The sequence below is a fragment of the Kogia breviceps genome, chromosome 14 (assembly GCF_026419965.1).
Source record: "Kogia breviceps isolate mKogBre1 chromosome 14, mKogBre1 haplotype 1, whole genome shotgun sequence".
Classification (NCBI taxonomy): Eukaryota; Metazoa; Chordata; class Mammalia; order Artiodactyla; family Physeteridae; genus Kogia; species Kogia breviceps.
Genome location: NC_081323.1, coordinates 22,246,355 through 22,265,869, shown reverse-complemented (window position 1 = coordinate 22,265,869; position 19,515 = coordinate 22,246,355). Strand labels below are relative to the sequence as shown.

General features: G+C 51.9%; 1 protein-coding gene across 4 annotated transcripts in view; it reads right to left on the bottom strand.

The window, feature by feature from the left end:
- Positions 1–1,494: 1,494 nt before the first annotated feature.
- Positions 1,495–19,515, bottom strand: part of MTCL2 (microtubule crosslinking factor 2) — a 72,635-nt gene continuing 54,614 nt past the window's right edge. For 2 of the 4 annotated variants that reach the window (XM_059037957.2, XM_067011992.1), the window contains 5 exons: positions 18,055–18,306; positions 16,925–16,996; positions 15,885–15,955; positions 12,959–14,309; positions 1,495–9,603 (listed from right to left, as the gene is read on the bottom strand). In XM_059037957.2, the coding sequence (XP_058893940.1) occupies positions 9,451–9,603; positions 12,959–14,309; positions 15,885–15,955; positions 16,925–16,996; positions 18,055–18,306 (1,899 nt within the window). In that variant the 3' untranslated portion in view covers positions 1,495–9,450. Of the gene's footprint in view, positions 12,856–12,958; positions 14,310–15,884; positions 15,956–16,924; positions 16,997–18,054; positions 18,307–19,515 lie in introns of all 4 variants that reach the window. The other 2 variants (XM_059037959.2, XM_067011990.1) reach the window with 2 other exon arrangements.

Genomic DNA, 19,515 nt, shown 5'->3' with positions numbered 1-19,515 from the left:
CCTCCTCTGCTCACCCTGCTCCTTCAACTACTACTCGCTTGTCAATGTCCCAAGAACAGAACACAGCCAGAACTGGCCGTCCTGGGGCACAGTGGGTATACTGCTTCATGGAATCCAGACCCAGTACATCCTCTGTGTCCTTTCCCTGCTTTCAGTTCTTATGTGGCTCCCTACTGTCCACAGGATGTGGACACTCCTTCCCTCATAAGGCCCTGTGTGATCTGACCCAGCCTCTTTCATCACGCCAGTGACTTCTTTCAGTTCCCCAGTTCTGCTCTTCTTTCTACTAGGCTTTCACACATGCCGTTCCCTCCACCTGGAACATGTGCTTTCCATCTCCTGCCTACAACACACCACCATCTCCTTCATCTGGTCCTCTCAACCTTAGGTATCAGTTCAGATGTCCCTCTGCAGACTTTGCTGATTCCTTCTAGCTCCCTGAGCACCCTGGGCTCCCCCTGGCCATTGACATTTGCTTTCCTGTTTTTCAGGCCCATATATTGTTATCCTCAATGCCTAGCACAGGCCTGGCTATTGTTAGGCCCTCAAAAAAGAGGAGACCTGTGTAATTTTCATGTGGTTGCTGGCTTCCAATATGGCCCCTAACGTCCCCCACTTCCTGGTCTTCATACCCTTGTATAATCCTCTCCCACAGGGCATAGGGCTAATCTGTATAACCAATAAGATACTGCAGAAATGGTAGTATATGATTTTCAAGGCTTAGTCATAAAAGACATTGTAACTTCTACCCTCCTTTCCCATATATCACTTGCTCTGGGGGAAGCCAGCTGCCATGTTGTGAGGATGCTCAAGCAGCCCTATGGAGAGGGCCACCTGCGGAGGAACTGAGGTCTCTTGCCAACACTGACTTGCCAGGCATATGAGTGAGCCACCTTGTGGCTCTTCAAGCCCCAATCACGCCTTCACATGATTGCAGCCTGACTGACATGTGACTGCACCCTCAGGAGACCCTGAGTCAGAACTACTCAGCTCCTGAATTCCTGACCCACAGCATCTGTGATATAATAAGTGTTTGGGGATAATTAATTCTACTGTACTAGATAATTAATCCATGTCCTTTTTTATGATAAAGTTTAGTCTTTTGTAGAAAGTTTCAATTCCTTTTCATTTGGCCACACTGTGAGGTTTGCAGGATCCTAGTTCCCTGACCAGGGATTCAAACCCGTGCCCCCTGCAGTGGAAGCGTGGAGTCCTAACCAATGGAGCTCCGGCGAATTCCCTCAATTCCATTTTTGATGACTCTGCATTTATTTCTCAGTGGCCATACCACCCTTCATGGGAGACTCTGAGGTGTCAGCAGTCCATAGCCAGGAACCCCTGGTGGCTCCTCCCAAGTGACCCCAAACCAGTCAGCTGGCTGTGGCATTCCCAGGGCTCCTTCCTTCCCAGGCAACTGGGTGTGGGGTAGAGTCAAGTTTCAAGTCTGCTGAGCACCCCACCCACCCCAAATGAGACATCAGAGAAGAGGCCAAGTCCATGGAAACTGTTCATATGACATACTTTATTTCCAATCTACAACCATTAAAAACGCTTTGTAAGTTTACACTGTACAGTTATTCTCATGTTTGAAATAAGACACGGGGGCAAGGAGAGCTGGCGGATTGGACCACGGTTGTCCTAGCACCCAATCCATCCTGGGAAAGAGCCTTCTGAAGACAGGAGTGGGGAGGGGAAACAGCGGACAGGAGAGGGGGACAGTTTGGCCCAAGGATGCCCTTAGTCCCTTCCCTCCCAAAGGCCTTTCCCTGGGGAACCCTTAGGGCCCACAGCTGCAGGGTCCACACCAGGAAACCAGGATGGTCAGGAAGGGGGCTTCACAGTATTGGCGGGGTGTGGGGAGGGGGCGCAGGATGAGGAGGAGGGACAGCTTCTGGCTCTCTTCCCCAGCTGCAGGGGGTTGGAGCTGCTTTTTGGCACTGTCTACAAGGTCTCCCTAGAGGTGAGTGAAGGAGGAGGAGGAGGTGGCTGGGGATTTAGTAGTCTTTCTTTGAGGAGTTGTTTCTTTCCATTTGAAGCCTATGGTGAGGTTCCCAAGGGATAAAGGGTCAGGGTCTTTTGTCTCCTGTCCCCCCCAGGACGCCCACCTGCTGCCTGCCTGGCACCACCCTACACAATCTTTTGTACAACCCAGACAAGTAGGAGAAGTGGGTAGAACTGGAACCAAGCCAGGGGCAGGGAAAGGAAAAACGTGTGCCTTCTCCCAGCCCCCCAGTTTCCAGGAAGGGGAGAACATAGTTTTGTTTCGCTTTGGGTAAGGGCAGGGAGGGTTCACAATCTCTCAGGAGTCCAGAGGAGGTTGGTGTCTCCTGTTCCTGGTCAGGGCCAGCCTCAGTCCCTCACCGGGCCACACTCTTTGCTGGTCTAGATCAGCAGGTGGCAAACTCCTGTGTGTATCAGAATCACCTGGAGGGCTAGTTAAACCCCAGCTTGCTGGCCACCACCCGACCCAAGGTTCCGTTCCTTAGGTCTTGAGTGGGCCCAATACTCTGCGTGTCTATCAAGTGCCCAGGTGTTGCTCCTGCTTCTTTGAGAACCTCCAGGCATCTCATCCTCGGCAAACTGGTGCCCCAAGACAGCGCCAGGGAGCTGGGCCACAGCTGGCAAAGCCCTGCCTTAGAGGCACCAAAATATCTGGGAAGCTGCTGGGCACAGACTTGTGGTGAGCCCCCTGTGCAGAGAAGTAAACTAAGGCATAGAGATGAGTGGTGGAGCTGAGAGAGGAGCCAGGATACCAGGGCCCAGTGGAGATGCAGGACTCCAAACATGAGGGGTGCTCTGGGGCCCTAAGGATCATCCTCGTGATTATCATAAAATCATACAACCAGCCAAACACAGAGAAGTTAAGACATCTCCTGGGCCAGGTCTCCAGACTCCTGGCTGAGGTTCCTTTTCATGGGAGCAGTTTGAGTGGTATCAGAATGGAGAGTGACAAGGTGGCCAGGCCCTGACGACTTCGGCCCTTCAAGGATGCTTAGGGGAAACCAAAGCTCCTTTCCTTAGACCCTGGGGTCCAGGGGGCTGGTGAAGGGCAGGAAGGGAGTGGAGTAGGGCTGATGGGATACACAAGGTAGGGTCCAAGAAGAGTACAGGACGGGTGGAGAAGAGCCCTGGGCAGGGGACTCAGGCCCAGCATCACGTCACCAGTGCCCTTCCGTTCTTGGGTCTATGGACTTTGCAAACTGCAAACACTGTTGGGAGGGGTAAGGGGTAGTGCCAGGGTGGGCTACAGGTTCTGCCAGGGCAGGCTGTTCCAGAGGCTGTGAGGTCCAGGGGAGAGTGGAGAGTATGGGGGATGTCAAATGGACAGACAGATGGACGGATGGCCAGGGAGAGAAGAACCCAAGCCAGGCTGTATGTACTTTCCAAACAAGGCCATGTGGGACTGGGCAGGACAGAGGAGGCCAAAATGGGGGATCCAAGTTCCCCCCCAATTCCCAGTGGAAAGTGTTGGGGTCTTGCCGGGAGGCTGTGGACAGTAGAAAATGGGGCTCAAGGGTGGGATGGGGGGATGTCTTTCTGGGCGTGGTCACTGGGGCCAAGCCCAGCCTGAGGCATTGGGGAAAGGTTCTCCCTTCGGTGTGAGGAAACACAAAATAAAACAGAACCCAGGGAATACAACCAGATCTGAAAGCAAACATCCGGAGTTGGGAGACCACAGACACGGGAGGATGGGAATGTGAGGCTGACGGCACAGGGAGGGGGTTGCTGAGGTTACAGGGAAATCCACGGCAGACGAGTGGAGCTGAGGAGGCCATCTGGGACAGCTGAGGGATGGGAAATACAAGGAAGCCTGGGGCTCAGAAGAGGAAAACCTGGCCATGGGTCAGGGCTACTCAGTCTGCTGGTGGCGATCAGCTGGAGAAGAGGAGGCAGGAGGAGGGGAAGCTTTGGAGGAAGATATTAAAAGAGAAGATGGGTGGGCAGTGGGGAGCGAACATACAGCCCAGAGAGAGGAAGGGGTTCAACCACGACCACGGAATGGTAGGTGGGGGGTGTCTCACTCACCACTGGGGATGCAGAACCTGATGGGAGTCAGGAAGCCTGGGTTCTGGTCCTGATTCTGCCTTTAACCTGCTGTCTGACCTTGGGTGAGCCACTCTCTCCCTTCTCTGGGCCCGATTCCTCATCCAAAAAAGTGAGGGGGTTCGACACAAAAGGACAAACATTGTATGTATGATTCCACTTATATGAGGTGCTTAGACTACGCAAATTCATAGAGACAGAAAGTAGAACAGAGGTTACAGGGGCTGGGGGAGAGGGATGGGGAGTTATTGTTTGGTGGGTATACAGTTTCAGTTTGGGGTGATAAAAAGTTCTGGAAGTGGAGAGTGGTAATGGTTGTATCAACACAACATTGTGAATGTATTTAAAGCCAGTTAAAAATGGCTACGTCTTATGTATGTTTTGCCACAATTTTTTAAAAAGTGAGGTGGTAGGTCCAGTTTATTTTTCTTTCTGTTCACTAAGACTAGTGAGGGATGTATCACCCCTAGGGCCGGGGCACCAGGAGGCTGGTGTGGGGACAATGAGTGTGATAAGACCACTTTCCATGGGTGTAGAACCTTATGCTTTCCCAGGCAGATTCACAGGCACAGTACTGTATTTGGTCCTCAGTACAGCCATGCAAGGACATTCTCCCACTTTATAGCTGGAAGAACTGAGGTACAGACTAGCCACATGCTCCAGAGCCAAGGTCATTCAAGTTGGTGGCCATTTATTATTATTTTAAAAATAGTGACCTGGAAACCATCCTTGCATCTTAGTTCACATTGCAACCGGCTTAGTGGACTTTGAAGGAAGGACACATGCTCAAAATTAGCAGCAGAAGAGTTTGTCTCCTGGGGCAACTATGGTTACATCCCATGACTGGGATTTACTGTGGCTGCCAGGAAACTTAACAGTAAAATTTAATTGCAGGATTATGGAAATCATGTCAGATAGATTTGGGGAATGATAATTCCTCTTGCTTTTTGACTTTCTTTGTATTTTTTTTGGCTGCGAAGTGAGGCATTCGGGATCTTAGTTCCCCTACCAGGGATCAAACCCGTAACCCCTGCCGTGGAAGCACAGAGTCTTAACCACTGGACCGCCAAGGAAGTTCCTGACTTTCTTTTTTTCTGTTGTCTTACTGATCCTTATGACTAAGATTGTAAATTGCCTCCAGTGCTTTTTGGAAATTCTCAGCATAATTAACCCAAATCAGAGCTGGCTTGAGGACCAGGTCCCATAATTACCAGCTCAGTGCTCTTTTTAAGATATAACATCATGGTTATCTGGTTAAAAAAAGATGGCCTAACGGTCAGGGCTGTGAACATCAATGGTGTGGCCACTGGTACTCAGGATCTCCCTGGGAATTTGTTAGATACGTCCTGGCCCAGAGGCTGAGGCGGGTCCCAGGAAGCTGCATTTTGGACATGCCCCAAGAGGATTCTGATGCAGGGGGTCCCCACAACACGCTCTGGGACACATGGGTCCAGTGATTCAGAGTGGACTGGTTTTATGTCTGGGTTGGGCAGTGGCATATTCTTGGTGTCCTATACCCATACAAAGCCCCCAGTGGGGCAGTGGGTTGACACAGCAAGCAGGACAGCGTTGGGCTGGGGGATCCAGTGGACCCAGGTTCTAGTCTAAACTTGATGACTTCCCAGTTAGGTGACTCAGGGATGAGACCTGCACTTCAGTTTCATCATCTGTAAAATGGGAGCACTAACCCCTATCCTGCCAAGGTTGCCTCCCAGAGTTGGCCCTTAGAAGTCTGAAGGAGATGTGGAATGGGGAAGCAATTTCTAAATAGCAATGTGCTCTAGGAGGGGTGTACGGGGTGGCGGGTGGGGTGATGCTGGTGGGGCTGGAAGGCTGGCAAAGCTGGGGTGGGGGGGGACATTCTAGATGGGAGAGGAGAGGGAGGAAGGGCCTGGAAGTTGGATGGGCAAGAGGAGAACAGGCCGGGTGACGAAACCATGAAAGGTGCAGGGGGGCAGGCACGAGGGAGCCATGTGGCAATTAGAGTGTAAGAGGGTCAAGGCTTGGGCCCTCAACTTTGTCACCTGGGAGAGCAGCTGGTAGAGCGTCCCTGGCGGGACCAAGGGGAGGGGCCGTTTTGAGCAAGACCTCTTGGAGGAGTTTTTAAAATTGGTCAGCCTTTGGTGGGGAAGGAATTAGTGGGGGGGTGGGGTGGGAAGGGCTGCCAGGGTGACAGGGACTTGGATACTGATGCTTTGTGCATGCAGGATCTAGGGACCACCGATGTGCCAAAGTGGTTTGGCTTTCATTTCAAATACAGACATCATTGCACCCAGGAGGGTTTAATTTGGCTCTGGGAAGAGGTCAGACATAAGAAACACAAGATCATCCAGTCTGGGGCCAACCATGCCTACCGCTCTCCCATTTCCCCTCAACCAACGGGCGCCAACACAACGGATCCAAGCCTAGGGGTCTGTAGGGAATTAGGACCCCAGGGTTCCTTGGGACTTTGGCTGCAGAGAATAGAGATGGGGAAAGGAAAAAGAAGGCTAGAGCAGGAGGAGGAAGAGAAGGAAGAAGAAGCTGCTAGGAGTAAAAAGGTAAGGGGCAGCAGGAAGGGGAAGAAAGGGGGAAAGGGCAGTGTTCCTTCCTGGGACCCAATGCTCCAGGGGAATCCCCACAGAGGGCCAGGCAGTTTTCTGCTTTGGGAATGTTACCAAGACTTAAAAAGGCATTTGAAGAAGCAAACTTAGAAATTACATTCCAAAAGAGAGTTTTTACAAACCAACCCCCCCACCCCCCAAAAGAAAACACAACCATTACTAATTAAAATGCTAAAAATCAAACCAAACCAATATTTACATGTAACATTTTCAACCCCATCAAGCCCCACGTCCAGAGGCTTCTGTAGGAACAGTGATGAGTGACCTTGCAAAGTGGCATGCGGGAAGCAGAAACTGGGACTTTATTGAAGACCAGGATCTGGGGTCTCTGACAATGGCTGAGGGCTGGGTGGCCAGGCTCTAAGACAATGAGAATGCAAGGACAATCTTGGATGAGAACGACGGTAAGGCTGAGCGGTCCGCAGGGTTCAGGTCTCACGAGGATTTCTCCCCAAGGCTAGAAGCACAGCCTCCCTGGCCCTCTGCAGCTCTGGGAAGTGCCAGAGGCCTCTGGTGGCTTGTGGCCTTGTGTGTGAATCCCCTCACTTGCAGATAAACTTGGAGGGGCCCCCTGACCTCTGGGGTGGGAGTAGGCAGTGGCATCCTAGACGGGATTGGCCCATGGCTCCATCAGCCTGCCTGCTCTGCCCACACAGGTCACTATGGCACAAGGAAGTGGCTGCTTGCACTAACGTAACGCCAAGTTCTGCCGATAGGGAATGGCGATGAAGGAAATTGGGTAACTGGTCCAGGTGCCCCAGAAAGAGCAAGACCGGGAGCTGGTGGGTGGGAGCGCAGAGGCATCTCCTGAGTCCTGGGGGCAAATTAGCCAAGCCGCTGGCTTTTGGTCTTCCTGATGGCAAATTCACAGATAAGCCACTCTGTCCTGGTGTTTCCACTCTGAGCCCCCAGCCCGTTACAGGCGGATGTGTGGGCATGTGTGTAAACAAAACGGGTTCGCTGGCACCAAGGGGGAGGCCATCTGAGTACCCCTCCCCCATCACCACACTGCAGTGAGCCACGGTGCAATCCATCCGATGTATCAGGCTGCTCACATGGGACATGGGGGCGGATGGGCAGTGGAGTTGGGGCCGGGAGAGCCCATAAGGCTAAGGAGAGAGGCTGGTGAAAAAGCTGGCAGGCTGGTGAGAACTGAGGCAGGCTGGCAGACACTCTCAGATCCATGTGCAAAGCTGCAATAAACAACATTCTCGAAGTTCAGTCCTGTTTTCCTGCGAGTTCTCACTTGGGGAACTTGGAGAGATCTCCATGCTCTTGATAAAGCCTTAGTAATCCGTGTTTGACTCATCGAAACAAAAAAGGTGTCAGAGGGAGGGAGGAAAATGAGAAAGAAAATGGAAAATGTTTGGGAAGTGGTCCAGCCCTCCACCCTGTCTGTGAGCATTTACAGACTCACGGCTGGGGGTTGGGCAAGTACCGGGTGTTGAGTGTAAAGTGGTGCTCTGAGGCCAAAGGGTCAGCAGTTTTGGGGGAGCAGGCTGCAGGGCTCCAGCTTTGCTGGGGCGGGGGGCCCTCCAAAGCTGACCTGGAGACCAGAGCTCGGCTGCTGAGTTGCCTCATCCACACAGGGGACCCTGCACGTGTCCATCGTGTTAAAGCCTTGCATTGTCCCAGTGGCGAGAGTACATGTATCAACCTCCAATAAATTACCTTAGGGGCTTTGGGGTAAGTTAAATTATTAAAATAAAGTAAAACCACCTTAAATATTTATAGTAAGAAAAATTCAAATAAACAACCGAGGCAAGAAATGTGTTTCCAGGCCCCAGTCTATTGCCATGTCCTGAGGCACTGGCCTCTCGGAATGCTCCTCGGCCTGACCTGGCCATCTGGGAGTCTCTTACTGGGAACGTCTTTGCCCTCCACCAGCTGCAGGATGTAATCACAGTGGAGATGTGGTGCCCCTCCAGGGTGCCAGGGAAAGAGACCCCAGCGATCAAGGCAGTGGGCAATTAGGCATTTATTTATCTGTGCACCAGGTCTTGAGATGGGCTTTACCTATTTCTGTCTTCAAGGATTCTCCTGGGAAGGTTGGGGCCCCCCAAGTCACCTTGGCAAGAAAGGCAGTTCCAGTGGCTCTCCAACCCTGAGCCCCTCGTCTTCTAGTCCTTGCTGCATCCAAGCTACGGGCAGGGAGATCCAGGGCTCCAGGACTCCAAGCAGATACTTGACCCTGGTTACTGCCCTATCATATCCCCTAGAGCCATAGCAATCCAGAGCAGCAGGGCTGGGAGGAGGCGGTGGAGGGAAGAAATGGACGGGGTGATGCCCATTTCAGCTCCACCAAGAACCCCAAGTTGAGCCCTAGAGCAAAGCCTGTCCTTCTCATTGGTGTTTCCTCCCCATGAAGAGGGATGTGGTTGGCAGAGAACATCTCTGTGAGCCCTTTTCCCTGAGGGGCGTGGCCGGAAGTGTATGCTTTCCTTGGCGCTTCTGAGAAGTGGGTGTGGCTAGAACCAGGCAAGGCTCTCCCCTTATGACCCAGGGATCAGCCCCCAACGGATCAGCTCTCAAGGGATCTCTCTGGAGATGCTTCTGAAGCCCAGTTTTGGTCTTTCTCCCACTCGCTGCCGTCCCCTGGGGAGTCAGAGATCGCCACCTAGCAGTCAGCAGGAGGCCCCGCTTTACCTGGATGGGAAAGCTCTTCTGCGGCGGTGGTGCAGCTGCTGTCCCTCCTGGGCGAGAGATGCAGGGGGCGCGGGCCCCTCACCTCGTCTCCTCTCCGCGGGGTCCCTTTGGCTGTCCAGGGACTGGGCTGGTTGAGGTGGGGAGCTCGGCTGCTCTGTCACTCGCTGGGGGGGGCTGCCCTCTCCTCCCCACCCCAGGCGCACTCCGAAGCGTGCAGCCTGCACTTGGAAGGAGAGTGGCGGACGGCAGAGCGGGATGGCCGGGCGAAGCAGGAGGCGAGAGACTGGGTGCTACAGTCACACACGGCATCCTGGGAGGAGGGAGGAAGAAGTCGGGAGGAGCCAGGAGGCACTGCCCACCCAGGGGCTGGGTGGCCAGGCAAGGAATTTGGACTCAGCTGTGCCCAGGTACCAGTTCCCAGGGGCTTTAGCCCCTCTCTGGACCAATTTTTAAAAATTATTTTCTCCCATTAGAGCAGTAATGAATGCTCATAAACAACCTTCCAGAAGGTAATAAATTCTGGAATATACAGAGAAGAACGTAGACATTGTCCATGAAAGATTAAATTCTCAAAACATTGCACACACATGCATTTACCCAAATGATTTCAACCCCTACAGCTTATTTTGTAATTGCAAAACATGAACACTTTTTTGTCATGTATGTCCAGATCTCCTTCTTTTTAATGGCCACATACTGTTCCAACTGAATGGAAGTCGCTTGATTTATTTATCCAATGCATTTTTTATGTGGATATTAGGTAGTTTCTAATTTTTTTTTACTATTACCAACACACAGGGATAATGGTTAAGAGTGCTGCTGTACAATATTTACAATTGCCGAAACCTAAGTGTCCATCAACAGATGAATGGATAAAGAAGATGTGGTATATATCTACAATAGAATACTACTCAACTGTAAAAAAAAGAATGAGATTTTGCCATTTGCAGTAACATGGATAGACTTGGAGGGCATTATGCTAAGTGAAATAAGTTAGATAGAGAAAGACAAATACTGTATGATATCATTTGTATGTGGAATCTAAAAATTACAACAAACTCGTGAATATAACAAAAAAGAAGCAGACCCACGTATATAGAGATCAAACTAGTGGTTACCAGTGGGGAGAGGGAAGGGGGGAGGGGCAAGATAGAGGTAGGGGATTAAGAGGTACAAACTATCAGGTATAAAATAAGCTATTGTACAAGGATATATTTTACAGCACAGGGAATATAGCCAATACTTTATAGTAACCATATATGGATTATATCCTTTAAAAATTATCACTATATTACACACTTGTAACTTATATAATATTGTACGGCAACTATACTTCAAAAAAAAAAAAGTGCTGCTGTAAAACTCAATTGCTTTGTTCAAATCCCAGGCCAACTGTCTACGAGCTGTGTGAACTTGGATAAGTTAAAACCCCTTTGAGCCTTGATTTTTCCTGCTCTAAGATGAGGGATGTGATACCTTTGTCAAAGTTGTTGTGAGGGTCACATCAGGTATATGTGAAGCATTTGATAGCGCCTATTAAGTATTCAATAAATCTTAGCAATTTTTATTAATAATGCAATACATTTCTTTACACACGTATCCACCTCTGTGAATATTTCCATAGGCTACATTCCTAGGAGAACTACTGGGTCAACAGGTAATAAGCATATTTTACACACTGAAAAACATCTGGATCAACTATGAAACCAACATTCAAAATACGGCCAGCTTTGTACCTCTGTTTCTTGATGTAAGTGTGGTTATGTGGGTGTGATGATTAATTTCATGTGTCAGCTTGACTGGGCCACGGGTCCAGATATTTGTTCAAATATTATCCTGGGTGCCTCTGCAAGGATGCTTTTGGAAGACAGTAACATTTAAACCAGTAGATTGAGTAAAGCAGATGGCTCTCTCTAATGCGGGTGGCCCTCATCCAATCAGTCAATGTACTGAATAGACCACAAAGGCTGACTCCCCCTGAGTAAGAAAGAACTCTTCCTTCCTGATGACCTTTAGATCGGAACTACATCAGCTACATATGCTGTACTGGAGCTATACCACTGGCTCTTCTGGTTCTTGGACTTTTGGACTCAGACAGGAACTAAACCATTGGCTTTCCTGGGTCTTCAGCTTGCAATATAATAAATCTCTTGCCCTCTCTCCCCCCCCCCCCCATAACCACAAAGCCTATTTGTTTTGTTTCTCTGGAGAACTCTAATACAATGGGTGTGTTCAGTTTGGTGAATTCAATAAGCCATATTCCTACAATATGCTCAGTATGTATATTAACCTCAAAAAGGATTTTATTAGGTAAAAAAAAGAGGAATGAATATTTTTAAGGTTTTTTTTTTTTTTTTTAAAAACGCAGCCAGAGAGTATAGGGAAGTAAGGCACTCACCATACACTCCTGGGGGTTCTAGAAATTAAACAAAGTCTTTGGAAAGACAATTTAGCAATACTTATCAAATACCTTTAACAATTTACAGTCTTTTATTCTGGAATCCCATTTCTGCAACTCAAACGTAAGGAAATAATCTGCAATATGGAAAAATGCTTTTGTGTCAAGATGTTCACCACAGCATTACGTATAATAGGGAAAAACTAGAAACCAGCTAAACATACAATACGTACAAATCACATGGGTCAATCCCAGCCCATGCCACCTCTCTGTGCCCCCACCTACAACCCTCCTTCACTCCGTGCACTGCAGACCATGATACCACCCCTGACCACAGCTGACTGGACCAAGGGGTTACACTGGACTCAAGTTACACTAGTCAGTTTCTTCCTGAAATGTGCAATGGGGACAGAAGGATTGGAGTCAGTCTCCCTTAGGTGCTGGAACTGGAAGAGGTTATAAAAGCAGAGTAGGCAGAGCCCACCTGGATCATATTCAAATCCAACAGAGACAGAGGGAGGAAGAGGACATAAGAGAAAATGAAGCTCAAGAGAGAGGAGAGGGAGACAGAACAGCCACTGGGGCCTTTGGGTCCCTGCCCTTGGGTTCCACAAGATCCTCTGCAATTTCCCTATCTGCAAAGCTAACTTACATGCGTTGCTTTACTAACATGCACATAACCCCTAACTAAATCTGAAATTGGTATCAGGAGTGGAGTGAGCAGCAAAAGAGTCTCAGAGAAAATGGAAGCACTTAGGGATAGCCTTGGTGGGGTGAGGGCAGTGGTGTGCTGGTACATGTTTAATGACTAGTTTCCCAGGAGTAAGAGGAGAAGCCCTGATTTGCAGCATTTCTAGTTTTCACGGAGTAAATCCTCCCCTGGTGGCCGATCTCAAGGTACTAAGGTGACATCACTAAACACAGACATGTACATGATTGGCTCTCATGAACCAAAGGAGCTGGTGTCCGCACACCACTGGGTAGCAGGAGGGCAGTGAGCATGCCTCTTCCCTGGAGGGGATGCTGGCAATCTCTGGGGTGTGGTGGCAAAGCAGGTGGGTATGCCACCATGCTCACCAGTCTCTTGTATTCAGACCGTGTCCATCAGGTCTGCTGTTCCAGGTCTGGGGCCTTCCAACCCCCATCCCAGAGCACCACAAGGACCTTTAGAGATACACAAACCACATGCCTGAGTTTGAAAACCAAGAGTGGGACCTTATAAGCCAATCTCACCTCCCAAGGAAAAGGGCAGACCCCACCCACCTACCTCACTGGGAAGGACCGTGGCTCCATCTCCATCACGAGGGACCCCATCCTTCCCCATCTGGGGGAGCATGGAAAGCCTGGCCTCCTCGCTGCCGCCTGACTTGGCTGCCTTCTTGTTCAGGATCCTGGCCATGCCCTCCGGCTGGTGGTAGCTGGCGGGGGAGATGGGCTCCAGCTTCTTGGCACCCTCCTCCCCGGGTATGGAAGTGGGGCTTGGCACCCGGCCACACACGTTGCGGAAGAACTCCTGCACGATGCCATACTTGGGAGGCTCGGGCTTGGCCCGGGCCTCGGACACGCCCAGTTTCCAGACGGACTCGGTGCTCCCCGAGTGCTCCACCACGCTGAACAGGCTGGACAGCCCATCGTTGATGTTCCTCAGCACCGGGCTGTCCCGCGTGGTGGTGGAGCGGGCCCAGGCCGAGCCGTTCTGCTTGCCCTGATGCAGGTTCCACAGGCTGCGGTCCTTGGCCCCGTCCAGCTTGGACACGGACCGCCTCTGGAGCTTGGGCGAGCCATACTTGGGTGAGCAGCACGGCCGCTCGATGCGCGAGTGCACCTTGTCCAGGGAGGAGGAGATCTGCTTGCTACGCACGGACACCAGCGAGGAGCTGCGGGGCGACCAGCTCTTGCCATGCAGGCTGCTGCGGGGCGGGTCGGTCTGCAGGCCCACGCTGACTGTGCGGATGGTCTGTGTGCCCACGCTGGCCAGGCCCACCGTCTGGCTGGATGTGCTCTTCACCTTCCGCTCCAGCGAGCCCGAGCGCATGGCCTGGCGCACGCAGTTGGTGATCTCCTTCATGTCGTCGCTCATGTTGCCCGACATCTCAAAGTCGTGCAGGGCTGCTGGGAAGCCGGGCCCGGCCGCTGAGGGGCCGCCCCCAGAGCCCCCGTCCAGGCGCTGCCGGGAGAAGTTGCAGAGCCAGCGGCTGTAGGAGCTTTCCGCCAGCCCGTCCTCCTCGGCCGACTCTTTGGGCTTGGCTGTGGTGAAGAGGAAGCCGGGCTCGATGATGATCTTGCCCTCCCTGTCATGGACCACGGGGACGCCCAGGCGCCGGGCCACCGGGGGGCTGTAGTAGACGCGGATGCCCGTCTTGTCGGGAGCCGTGTAGCTGCGCTGCATCTGCCTCCCCGCCGGCTCCTGGCAGCCCAGGGCACCCAGGCGGTTGCAATCACGTGGCGAGAGCCCTGGCTGTTCTGGGGCAGCCTTCTCCGGGTCCACTGGCTGGGGGCCCACAAAGGCAAAGGCAGGGCTGTTGGGCAGCTTCTTGCCCCGGGCGGCTTCCCCTGCGAGGTAGGGGGAACAGTCTAGCAGACTTTCAAACTCTGACATGGAGGAAACAGATTTGGTCCTGGGAAGAGCAGAGGAGAAAGGGCAGAGTTAGTGGAAGATGCCTCATGCGGAGCAGGTACTCTGGTCTTCCTCCCTGGTCCGTGCACTTTGCGGGCAGGGGGCGGTGGGGCAGTGGGGAGACGGACCATGACGGTCCTGGCTCACCTCTTGCGGAAGACGCTGTAGGTGCCCTGCCCCTCATCCCCTCCACACGCAACACTGCATCTCTGAGCACCTGCCATTCTCCACCGGAGGGCTTTTTTCTGTCTGCAGGAGCGCACTTGGCCTCCACCCACAGCAAGCTAGACATTCACATAGTTTATGGCCCTAGACACAGCCCTCAACAAACAATGAGTGGGGTTTGGTGGCTTGGTACCAGCCTCTCTGTCCCCCAGGTGGGAGAACTCATGTTCTGCTCTGGCTCCCAGAGATGCTGTGAAGCTGAGCTCCAGTCGCCCACGTGTTTCCCGGTTGATAACACCTCCTTTATGGTGCCTTCCCTTCCCTGTCTCACTTCCAGGCTTTTCCTGGAATCCCCTCCCGAATATACCATTTGCACTCAAATCCTTGTCTCAGGGTTTACTTGTGAGGGAACCCAATCTAGGACGCCATTTAATCTCCAGCCCAGACCTGGCACGTGTGCTACCTGATGACTCTAAGTGCCAGGCATACGTGACAACACTGCACACGTCAGACCATTCGGTCCTCCCACAACTCTAGGGGGCAGTTCCTGTTATCCCAGTAGGTAGAAATGGGAAGTATAGCCCAAGGGCACAGAGCTAGAAATGACAGTGCTGGAATTCAAATCCCACACTATGACTCCAGAGCCACCCTCCTATCCCGGGGCCCACCTGGCTTCACGCTACTCGCACGGCCCCTGGGAGGTTCTGTTACCATGAATCTTTTCATAATGGTTTCCTAATGGGGGAGACATGGTCCTGATAGCCCTAGGGGTTTTCCTGGCTATAGCACAGGGCTGGGCCCAGAGGATGCTACTCGATAGTCCCAGGAATAGATGTCCAGCTGGACTCTCCCAACTCCAGAGACAGGAAGAACCCCAAGAGGAGCTTAACAGTTTCTTTCCCAGCTAGGATATTCTGGGGCCCCAGTTTTCCACGCCCAGAATCAAAAAAAGCACAGGCTACAATTGCCATCACCCAAACTTTCCCAGCTCCTAAGTGGCTTGGGTTCCATAAAAACCATATCCCAGGGGACTTCCCTGGTGGTCCAGTGGTTAAGACTTCACCTTCCAATACAGGGGGTGCGGGTTCAATCCCTGGTGGAGGAGCTAAGATCCCACATGCCTCAGGGCCAAAAAACCAAAACATAAAACAGAAGCACTATTGTAACAAAAAGCGCTATTGTAACAAATTCAATAAAGACTAAAATAATGGTCCACATCAAAAAAAAAAAAAAAAAAATCTTTAGAAACCATATCCCAGTGTTCTCCCAATTCAGCTGAGGTGCAGCGGTGGGTGCGCAGGGCAGAGGAAGAGAAGAGAGGCAAAGGGGCAGGGCAGCCTGAAGGGTGGGGTTGGGGGGCAGAGCAGGGGGAGGGGCTGCAGAGTGGAGCATGGGGAGGGGCTGCTAGCACCTCTTTAAGCCGGTTCCCCCAAGCTCAGCTTCAGAAACAGCCTCCTTGTTGTGGATCTTCTCACTGTGTGTCTGCCATAGAAGAGAGACAGGGAAGGGTCAGTCTGGCCACTAGCACACAGAGGGAAGGTAACAGGGGATCAGTGCGGGAGCTGGCCCCGAGCCCCACGCATGAGTCTCCTCTTGTAGAGCAGGAGTGATGTCAGCACTGATCTAGAATGCTCACTGGTCAGTTTCTGGCTACAATGCACCTACCCCCTCTCCACACACACATAGGTATGTGATCCAGGCATGGCCAATCAGTGGTCCAAGAGAGAACCCAAGGAGAGAAACTCTATTTAGAACTTATTCTGAATGTAGTGGCAGCAACCAAGCACCCAGTAGTCACTGCTCAGCTGAAGGTGAAAGCAGTGACCTGAGGTCCTGCTTGGGGTTTGCCCCACCCTGGTTCAGAGACCTGCACCAGTTTTCTGACCCTGCATCACCAGCCCTCTTGAGCCCCTAATGAAATCCTCTCCTGCTTCAGTTCCCCAGAATTGGCTCTCATTGCTTCCTCAGGCTGTCATGAGCAAGGGCCCATATGTTCACTGCTTGGTTACTCAGTGTGTGGCTATATGGACAGTGCACCTGAGGCTTAGAAGCAAACGTCACTGATTGATCTCCACAACCAGGGCTGGGCTAAGGCTGAGAACGTGATTCTCATTTTACCAATGAGGTAACTGGGGCCCAGAGAGGGAGAGTGACTTGCCCAGGATCACACAGCTCTTTGGAGGCTCTGCTTTTGAGAAAGCCACAACTGAAACACAGAGAAACACCTAGCCTTTGTCCCAGGCATGGAAGGATGGAGCTAACAGGGGGCTCTTTACAGGTCTCGAGGCTGGAACCATGAAGTAGAGACCTCAGGATTGAGGAGCCCAAGGGGGTGAGGGTGTGTGACCTGTGGGACAGGATTAGCATCCTCCTTGTCACATTCCCCACGAGTGAGAGGCTTTCCAGTGTAGCCAGGAGCACAGCATGTGGGAGGCCTGCCACCCCACTCACCTCTTTCCAGCTATTGTCCTGCTTCTCCAGATCCGAGTGCTTCAGGACCCAAGGGTCAGCAGCCTTCTGCAGCTGGGCAAGAGTAAAGAAGATGGTCATGTGCAGGCAAAGATGGTGAGCAGGGCCCTATTCTGTGCAGGGCCATTCCCCAGGCTCCACTCTGCAGCCCAGATGACCCAGATCATGGACTCAGAGCCACCTTCCCAGTGAGAAGCAGCAGCTCTGAACCAACGGAGTGGGTTTGACAAATAATCATGAAACCAACCACTTACAGGCATCCTTATAAGTGTCATTATATCAAGCACGGTAATAGTTGTTATTACCATGTTAATTCACACTACAACGCCTGCAACAGCTACATCAGCTAAGCAGCAGCTGAATGACATCAAAGTGGTATCTCCACCTAGGTATGCTAAGCAGCAATTAAACTGAATGAGAGTGGCCTCTGCATTCTGTCCTGAACAGCTCTCTATGAACGAGGCAAAGTGTAAATAATATGTATATGAGGATTCAATTAATAATTTTAAAAAATCTCTGCATGTAAATTTAAACAGCAAGAAAGGGAGGGAGTGGGTTGGAGTATGCTTTTGTAATATCTGAGTCTTATATAAAGATGAAGTCCTGACTTATACAATTGAAATCAAAAATAAACAAAGGAAAAAGTCACAGTGGAGCATAGCAGCTTGATAAGCTAGGTGCATGTTAACTGTAGTGGGGCCGTAATGGTCAATGATTGTTTTTCCTATTTCCCCCTTTTGGTCAGAGGACTCTAATTTTCATGGGAAACCTCTTGGTTCCAAGGTTTTGGCAGGTTCTAGCTGTGGGCACGTGACTCATACCTGGCAGATCAGAGCCTTGTGGAAAAGGAAAACTCTCTTTCCGTTGAAACTGCTAAGCTGTGAGGATATGAATACAACCCTGAGAGAGGTCGTATTTGAGAACGGCTTGCTTCAGAATAAAACACAGAGGAAAGCAAGCCTGTGAGACTGGCAGAGAGGAAGACCTGGTCCCTACTGCAGTCTCCGAGCATACAGCTCCAGCTCTACCTGAAGGAGTCTTCCCCCCTGGTCTGTGCCTAGAGCAACTTCCCCCTTGTGGCTTAAGGCATCTTGGGCTGGGACAGACCTCACCTGGCTCAGGCGATTCTGCAGCTCCTTTACCTGCTGCTCCACCTGCTGCTTCTCACCCTGAAGCCGCTCCACCAGCTGTAGCTTCTCCTGGCCCCAGTTGTGCTCACTGATCTGTAGCTGCCGCGTCAGCTCCATGACTGCACTGTAGGACTCAGCCAGGAGGTGCTGCTGTTCCTCTCGCTCCCTCTGCAGGGCTGCCTTCCAGTCGGGCCCCATCCGATCTCCAGCCCCCTTCCCGGCCTTCAGCTCCATCTGAGGAAAGAAGAGCAACTGGGTGGCTGGCGGCACCAGGAGGACCCTCCTCTCTGCCCTCCCTCGTCCCTCCCCGGGCACCAGCAGGGGGCAGGGGGAGGGTGCTCTCCTCAGAGGACCCCTCACCCAGGAACCTCCACTGACCTCTTCAGTTAGAACTAAACTTTTCTCACAGTCAAGGCTTGTGTAGCATAGCTTCTACACACCAAGCTCCGTGCTAAGGGCTTTTCAGGCATTATCTGTGCCCTCAAGAAAACTCAGCAAGATAGCCACCATTTTTGATATTTTACAGAAGAGGAAGAGGTTCACAGAGGTTATTTGTCCCTGGTCACATAGCTACAGAATGGCAGAGGTTCCTAGTTATTGCTTCTCATGATATTTCATCAACACTTACCCATGTTTACCAGGGTTTACGGTTAGTGGGAGACATGCACAGTCACAAAAAGAATGTGGGCAGGAATCACCTGAGCGTGATGGCTGTCTTGGCCCAAATCTTGGGGGGCAGGAGGGAAACGTGCAATCTATAGAATCAATGTACCCCACACCCCCAAGCTGTGGTCAGATTCCCATGGCGGGAGGGGCACCTGGAATGCCTGGGGTTGGGGGGGGCTGCGGGAGCAGGGGACACTGTGGAAGGTGCAGGTGGGGCGGGAGCTGTGAGATCAGCAGGGAGGGTTGGGAGGAGAGAATGGTGGCACCAAGAAGCCAGAAGTCTGAGAATTGGGAAGAAGGTGGGATCACGGTCATGAGGAGCCAGGAGGGCAGAGGCTTGGGGAGTGAGGGTCAGGTCTGCCACTGACTAACTGGGTGACCTTGGGGAAGAAGCTTAACTCCTCTGTGCCTGTTTTGTCACTTGCCCAACAAAGATAATCAGGGCACCCACCTCCGAGGGGCCCGTGATGCCTGGGAAGGCAGACTGCAGCAGGGGCAGCGGGGAGGAAGCTGGACCCCGCAGAGTTCTGGCGTGGGGTAGGGGTTGGGGTGGTGAGAGCATTCTTTCTGAGTGGGAGGAAGCCCATCCCCTCACTTCTCAGGCCAGAGTGGGGGGCAGCACCTTGCCTCCAGGCACACAGCAGAGACCAAATATCCAGGACTCCTGGTTAAGGCTCCTTTGATCATCTGGGTTGTAAGGAGGGGAGTCCCCCAGTTTGGGTGGAGGGAACAAAACAGTCAGGTAGCAGGGGCTTAAGGGGATCCTTATGAGGACAG